Source organism: Prunus dulcis, chromosome 4 (genome assembly GCF_902201215.1).
Source record: "Prunus dulcis chromosome 4, ALMONDv2, whole genome shotgun sequence".
Classification (NCBI taxonomy): domain Eukaryota; kingdom Viridiplantae; phylum Streptophyta; class Magnoliopsida; order Rosales; family Rosaceae; genus Prunus; species Prunus dulcis.
Genome location: NC_047653.1, coordinates 23,040,253 through 23,048,757, shown reverse-complemented (window position 1 = coordinate 23,048,757; position 8,505 = coordinate 23,040,253). Strand labels below are relative to the sequence as shown.

At 36.3% G+C, this 8,505-nt stretch overlaps 1 protein-coding gene across 1 annotated transcript; it reads left to right on the top strand.

The window, feature by feature from the left end:
• Window positions 1-3,305: 3,305 nt before the first annotated feature.
• LOC117623830 (10 kDa chaperonin, mitochondrial-like) lies at window positions 3,306-6,102 on the top strand. Its single transcript, XM_034354827.1, has 3 exons — window positions 3,306-3,514; window positions 4,106-4,245; window positions 5,779-6,102. The coding sequence occupies exons 1-3, from the start codon at window positions 3,410-3,412 to the stop codon at window positions 5,825-5,827; spliced, it is 294 nt and encodes a 97-aa protein (XP_034210718.1). The 5' UTR covers window positions 3,306-3,409; the 3' UTR covers window positions 5,828-6,102.
• The last annotated feature ends 2,403 nt before the right edge of the window (window positions 6,103-8,505 follow it).

Genomic DNA, 8,505 nt, shown 5'->3' with positions numbered 1-8,505 from the left:
TTCTTACAATTTCCGTGGGTTTTATTCAATTCTTATCGATATCGATAATATCTCAATATTTCCATAGAAATTTTCATATTTTTGGACTACCGATATCATTGATATTTTAGACATTGATTCTTATACAACATTGAGCTGACTTTATAATGTAATAATTAATACTCAATAAGGTTCTTACAGTTTAATCTCCATTAGCATCGTATTTGTGCATGTGTGAGAATACCCCTCTTATGGGGTCATTTTAAAATTCATACATACTTTTGGAAACATTTACAATTACAAACTCAAACTCACGAAAAACCTACAATTTACCCCATTCGTTACCTAAACCGTCAGTAAATCTGTTAAATGCTTGCATGTCAAATGTGAGACATATTTTTTTAATGACATGGAGTTCTATGTGGACAAAAAACTAATAAACTATTATATATAAAGCAAAAGGCAGAGAATGGTGAAACATTCAAAATGCCAGAAATTGCCCTTGGTTAATGCAAACATTAAGAATTGAAATTATTAATTAAATGAGGATAATATGGTAAATTCACACTTTTTTATATTTAAAAAAATTAAAATTAAAAGAAAAATCAGATAATGGATCCTATTTTTATGGAACACAACTACCCATTATCTTTTTTAATTCTAAAATAAATTTATTAAAAAATAAAGAATAAAAAAAAGAGCCTCTCGCATGCGCGAAAGCGCATGCGGAGAGGCTAGTAAACTATTATACAAAATAACTAAAATTATATTAAATAATTAATTTTCATTTAAAAATGACAAGGAAAAGAAAAATCATTGTCCCCGCCTCCTCCCAACCCCTCGGCCCAACTTACCCTACCAGACCCAACACCGCCGCCCAAACACCCAGCCCCTCTATGCTTCCCCTCCGGAACCGCCATCGATGCAAACTTGCCTACCCTAAACAAATCAAGAAAAGAACTTCTTGAGGCTCAACTCATGACTCGCCATACCCCACTCAACTTGTGAGGCTCCGACATAGCAAATCCATCCCCACAACTTCATTCGGCAATTGTGGAGTCGTCGTCGCTCATAGACCCTAGCGCTTTTGTCGTTGCCCCTCTCGGATTGACCGTTCCTAATCAACAGCGCGCGACACTGTCCACTCCCTTGGACCTAGAAATCTTCGATCTGCAAAACCTAGATGGTTGGATCGTCACCAACCTCGAAAAATTCACGATGCACTATGAGGGACGTTCTCAAGACCTCGCTGGAGCTCATGGTGCCCTTGTTCAATTGGGGGAGGGCTGGGAAAAGAGGGAAGGAGAGTGATTTTTATTTATTTATTTGGAATTATGCAAGATTGGATTTTTGGTTTGAACCCATCGTGGGGTGAGAGATCACTTTTTTTCATTTTCATTTTCAATTTAAGTTTTTAAACAGTCTCATTCCCATTTGTGTAACTCTAACTCATTCAAATAGTGAATTAATCACTTCCACCGATTTTCACCCAAAAGTTGAAAGAATGGGTGTTTAATTCAGAAATTGGGGATTTTAGGTTGAAATTGATTGAGAGTTTGAGTATAGGTTGTCACCGGTTTGGGTGTGGTGGGGTGATGGTGGAGGGGAGGATGGGGTTGGGAGGGTGGGACGATGGGAGGATAGTCGACATGGTGATCAGGGGCCTCGGAGGAGAGAGGGGGCGAGATTTTTCTTCTTTAAAAAAAAAAAAAATTTATTTCTATTATATTATAGGTTTTTATCACAAAAGGTCTTTGAGGTTTGCCAAATTATCACTTTTGGTCTTTTATGTTTTTTTAAAAACATTATTGATCTTTTATGTTACGCCTCACACATCAATTTGGTCTCGCCGTGAAGTTCTGTTAAATTGATGACGTAGCACATATGTGGTGCCTACACATCCAATGAGATCATGCCACGTGGATCTAAAAAAATTATTTTTAATAAAATAATTTAACATTTTTTAAAGAAAAGAAATGTTTTAACATTTAAAAAAATAGAAATTTCAAAAAAAGAAGAGAGAATAAATAAATAAACTCAGCCTCCCTCTCCTTCCCCTTTCGTTTGCCCCACCCTCCCATTCCCCTCATTCCCCTTCCATCTCCCTCACCCTCCACCTCTTATGTATTTGTCCCCACCCTCAGCTCTCTCTCCCTACTCTCTTTTCTCCCACAAACCCCAAATCCCCCCTTCCCCACCTCCCTATCTCTCTCCCTCTTTCTTTCTCTCACCCTATGTTTTTCTCTCTACCTAGAAAACTCCCAAGCCCAACGCCACCCATACAACCCCTATCCCCACCCAAGATCCACCCCACCCCCAACTCCACCCGAGACCCATCCCTTAGCCACGACCCAAATTCCAGCCCCACCTCCACTCGAGACCTATTCCCATCTCCTATTTACAGGGGCGGAGTTAGAATTGTAAATTTTGAGGGGGGCGAAGTAGAAAATACAAGTATATAAAATACCAAAGTATTCAATAATTACATGTTTAGAGCTAAATATTTTTAATTTAGTTATGTCTAATTTGTTTTAAGGGGAACTTTAATTTAAATTATAAGTGGTTTATTACAAATTTTATATATTATATATAATATAATAGAGGAGAGATAAAAATTTGAAGGGGCTAGGGCCACTCTAGGCCTAGGAGTGGCTTTGCCACTGCCTACATATATATATATATATATTAATTATAAACTTTTTTTTCTTCCGTTTTTTTTATAAAAAAATTTAAACATTGTTTAATCCACTTGGCATCCATGTTAGCAATTTAACATAAATTTTTTACTAAATCTAACAACATTATCAAATTGATGTGTGAGGTGTACAATAAAGGACCAATAATGTCATAAATAAAAAAAACATAAAGGACCAAAGGTGATAATTTGACAAACCTCAAGGACCATTTGTGATCAAATATAAATTTACTTTTTACAAACCCATTTTTGAAAACATAGAATTGTTTATTATAGGTTTTGTCCACGTGGAATCCGCGTCATTAAAAAATAGGACTCATGTTGGCCATATCAGCATTTAACAGACCCATTAACAGTTTAAGGAACAGAGGGGGTAAATTGTAGGTTTTCCGTTAGTTTGAGTATGTAGTTGTAAATGTCTCTAAAAGCATATATGAACTTGAAAATTACCCCTAGTTTGGTGGTCTTTTGTAATTTATCCAAAAAAGAACTACTTAATTATTGAGACAAAAAGGGTCATTTTTCAAAGTTTTTCCTTTGGAAAGGAAATGGCAAAAAAAGGGTTTTCATGTAAATTCAAGGGGCCGAGAAACGGTAAACCCTTCAAAAACCATTACTTACCTTTGGTCGAACCCTTTAAAAAGCTAAACCCTACTCAAGATATAAAGACTCGATTGAAGGGCTTAGCAGTTTAGGCTTACTCTTACCCTCAGTGTGCTGTTTGCCAGTTTTCTGATGGCGAAGCGTTTGGTTCCACTGTTGAATCGTGTTCTTGTTGAGAGAATTGTCCCTCCATCCAAAACCACTACCGGAATCTTACTCCCTGAGAAGTCCGCCAAGGTATACTTACCATTTTACTCACCCCCTACTTTCTCATTATTGTGTTTGTTTCCTGAGATACTCGAGGATAATGACATAAAATGAAAATTAGAGTAGTCTCTGGTTTCTGGGATGTGGATCCTCTTTGGAACAGAATTGGGTCGCTGGTGTTTGACTGATACCGGGCTATGGCTGTGGGTTTTTGTTTTCTTGGATTTTAAAGTAGTGGAATGTTAGGTAGTATAGGCTTTTGATTTTGCTCTCTCTCACATTTTAATCCTTTTTAAATTACTTTTATGGTAGCAAGGCAAGGGTCTTGTTTTAAATCCACATCGAAACATATATTTCTTAATTGGGGTTTTCCTTAATTAATTAATTTCCCTCTTATACAGAAATTTGGTAGAAAGTAACATGAACTTAGGCCTTTTATTTTATGCAATATGAATGTGGCTTTGCTGTTAAATGAATTCCAGTCTGTCTCAATTAGAAGAGTCCAAAAATGATATTTTGGAAGTATAATTTTTCTCCTCAAGGAGAACTAGTAACTGGCATGCATGGATTGAAATAAATGTTGTTTTTGGAAAATTGAATATTTTCTGCTTTACACTTTAGCTGAACTCTGGAAAAGTCATTGCCGTGGGTCCTGGGACTCGTGATAAGGAGGGCAGCTTTATCCCTGCCACTGTGAAAGAAGGAGACACTGTTCTGTTACCAGAGTATGGAGGAACTGAAGTGAGGCTTGGTGATAAAGAGTACGTATATATTTTTCACAGGGCCTTATTGCTTAAGTATCTTGACATACATTTTCTTTGTCTAAAATCTAGATGTAATTTTTCAAGTAAAGCACTACTAAGTTAGCAGATGTGTGTGTCTATGCATATTCACGTATCTACTTACAGATGCGTTTAGTATACATGATGCATTGAGTGCATTTGTGCATGAAAATATAAGAAAACTACAGAGACACATGATCCATTCATGAGTTTGACTGTAGTCTCTGTGATATGGGGGTGGAGTCAAGGTACCTCAGCATTTTTCTGTAAATTCAGCCTAAGTGCTTCAGTTGACTATTAGCATAAACTGCCTAGGGTATGTAATTTGAAGTAGTGGTTAAGTAGATAATTTAGCTTATAAGGATTATAATTAAGTTGTTGAAAAGATTCCTGTTATGATGCAAATAGTTTTATTGGCACTATATTGAACCAATGCTAATTTGCTAACCTTAATTCAATCTAGATATATTGAAAGCTGAAACTTGGATTTGCAAGCTCTTCATTGAAGCATGGGGGCTTTTATTTTACATATTGTTTTTCACATTTGTAGATAAAATATTCGTAAGGGCAGAACTTTGTACCCTAAAGGAAACCAGATCTTTGATTTTGTGCTGATGAATTCCCTTCCATATATGAAATGTTAGCCAAACAATGAGAGTGGCATTCTTTTCATTCGATGGTTTTCAGTTATACAAATCTGTTGGATTGTGCATAAGTATGGGTACTGATAAATACTTATGTATTTGTCGTCACATGTATCTACATATTGACATGTCTTTGTGTTCTTATACCCATGATTGCCCATGTAGTTTTTTAATGTATGTCTTACATGCATATATCAATATGCATGTATCTATCTATAAACAACAAATAGCCTTAGGCTCCTCAAGCATGTTAGTTGGGTCATTGATTAGGATTACAATTCAATGAATTCACTCAAGTAGGCATCTTTCTTGTTTCATGGGAAATGGCCCCCATTCTCCCTCTCGCTCAAGTAGGCATCTTTCTTAGCTTGTGTTTTGGCTTCATAGTTCTCGTATGAGCTCACAGAAGGATGTCAGCTTGAGTTGAGAAATTTTAAGTAATTTTAGCTGTGTTTGAGCTATGGCACTCAGGCATTGTTTGGGATGTTTCAGGCAACTTAGAGCTTACGTTTGACTCGATTTGATTAATATACACAAAATCAAGCTTGATCTTGTTTTGGGCTTGACTAATTAGCCATAATGTTTTAAAGGTGTTGAATTTTACTTAAATGGAAAATGCACATTGTACCCAAAAGAACAAGTGGAAACTGCAGATAAAACATGACATCTCTTTATAATCATCTCAAGATCTCGGGTGTGAGTTAGAATAAGGCACCAGCCCCCACATGGTATTATTAGGATGTCTTACCTCAAGTAATATTTGGTGTGCCTTTTCTCAAAGTTATTGTGCATAGGCTTTGGAATGCTTTCAAAGTGATGCCTGATATTTTTCCAATTGATGCTCATGAAACTATTTGTGCCATTGTAGGTACCATCTATATCGAGATGAGGACATATTGGGAACACTGCACGACTGATTATCAATGGAGTTAAATTTGTCCATGAGTTATCCTGGAGGATTTGAGTTCCATAGCATGTATTTGAGTCGGCCCTTTGTTGATGCCCTACTGTCGGTGCTGCTTATAAATTAGATTAGATGAAAGAAACATGTAAAACTGTTCTGTTATCAGGCAAATAATTTTAATGCAACTAAAACGTCTTTGGTTTGTGTTGGAGTATTACATAAACTCTTTTGAACACATTGAAGAAGTTTAACTTATGCTTATAAACGGTTCTTAGTTGCTTTTGTTAGTAGCATCATTTTTTTAATTTTATTTTATTGCAGAGCAGTGGCTTTCCTCCCAGACATGAACTAAATAGTAGCGATATCTCTAGCTGTGACAAATAGGGATGGCAATGGGTCGAATCGGGGGTGGGTATACCATTCTCATCCCTATCCCCATTAAGCTTTTTTTCCCATCCCCGCCTTCATATCCGCAATATTCATATTGGGGATTCCCCATCCCCACCTTCGTTGGGGAATGGGTTCCCTTACCAGCCCTGTTACGGAAGAAAAAAATCAATATATAACTATGTTGAAATAAAAATATACTTATGCAAAATAATGAAAATATATATGATATATACTTATTAGACAATATAAGAATGTTTATATATGTATTGAAAGTTAACTAGATAAATAAGTAGTGTGGCTTAAGATTTGTATAAATAAATTATATAAGTATATAATATAATAATATAAACTTAGTCAGTACAATCATTTAATAGCATATTTATATAAACAAAAAATATATATACTCTAAAAGGGAAGGGTTCGGGTTGGGGATTAAAATACCATCCCCGCCCCTTCCCTAACACTATACCCAAAAAATTCTCCGTACCCATCCTCATACCCCTTTTTTGTCATTCATACCCAACTCATTAAGGTCGAATCCCCACGAAGACCCTTATCCGCGAAGAAAATTGCCATCCCTTGACAAAAAGAGCTTCATGAGCTACTAAACTGCTCTTGTGGTACCTAGAGAAAACATTCCCATATATTGTGTCCCCCCATCTTAGAGCAGCAGTTCCAGTAAGAAGGGCTGGAGGGGTTTAGGCCCAAAACCTGTTTCCAGCAGCAAGGGCTAGCCCTGGCAAGAGATGGGGCCCACGAAACCAAGCTAGCCCTCAGGCAAGATCTACCTTTGTTTCAGCCCGAGTTTGTTGACGTCAGCGATGACATCAGCAACAAAAAAATTTTAAAAAATTCTACAAAAAATACAAAACATTTCAGATTTTTTTAAAAAATAAATACTTAGTTGTAGTTTTCACTTCCCACACTAAAACTCTATACAAATTTCTGTCCTCATATCTCATGTGAATAGTTGTTGCCATGGTAATTGGTGGAAACACCACAACCTTTTGCAAGGGCAGCAACTATTCACGTGAATAGTGGCTTCCCTAGCCCCCCCCTTGCCATGACAAAGGGCAAATGAGTGGAGTTACTCTTAGGAGGACTTCCCTATACCGATGCAAAGATAGTAAAGAACACTGCAATGTATTTCCACCATCTTAGCAGCCTACGAGATTTAATTTACTAACATAATTTAAATTACTCAAGTCTTGAGCTCTCAATGAATTCTGTGATCCATCAAACATGTCTTTTTACTTTTCGTCTAAAGAGATGCAGTTGGTATGGCACAGGCATACCCAGTCAACATATTCATGTTAAAAAAAGGTCGGATGAATAAATTGCAGCCCCATCCAAATACTTTGTGTTAGATAAAAAATGTAATAAAGTAATTAAAAATTCAATGAACATAATCTCACTCCTATTTACAAATAAGAGTTGTTATTGTTTAATTGAGTACGACCCATTCAAGATAAAAATATCTCTTAATTATAATCTCTTTGGAAAGAGAAAACCCTTTGATTCCAATATGAAGAATGAAATAAATAATGGAATTTACTTGATGTTACGGCTGCATCCAGGGAACCCTAGATTGCCTACATTCCCCATTTTAGGGATCAAGCCTTTTGTAGTTCTCACATAATTTGATTGGACTTTCAAGGAATGAATGACCCCTTGAAAGAATTTGTGGTATGAGAAATATTTTATGGAATTTGGATGAATGTGGTTGGAAAAGTGTTTGGGGCGAATTTGGTTAAGGACACCAGGGATTCTGTTTGGGCTTGCAGTCGTATCTGGATTGAATTTCCAAATTGCCTACGTATCCTTGGCGGAATCAAACCGGACGTAGTTCAGAATATTTGGTTGGACTTTCAAAGAATAAATGACCCTTTGAAAGAATTTGTATATTTGAGAGATTTGAATTTGATCTCATTGAAATTTGCAGGGTAGATGACCCATGAGAAAATTTGGAATGGTTTTGTACCATCTTTATTGTTAATGTCCAAAGAAAATTAAAAGGCATTTTAAAGAGCCCATTAATTTACTCACATATGGTTTTTAAGGATTAATCCATGAACCACATAATTTATTTGGACCACCTATAAAATATTTTGGGCTTTTGAGAGTTAATGGGTAATTTGTTTTGTCAACCCATCAATTTGTTTTCAGGTCTTGACATTTCCATTAGTTGGCCCATAAACAAAAAGCCCACGTCAGAAGGGCTTTGAGAGCCAGCTGCATTTGAAACCGATGTCTATTTGGAGTAGTAGAGATTAATCCAAACTGAGTCACTCCCATCTTTAT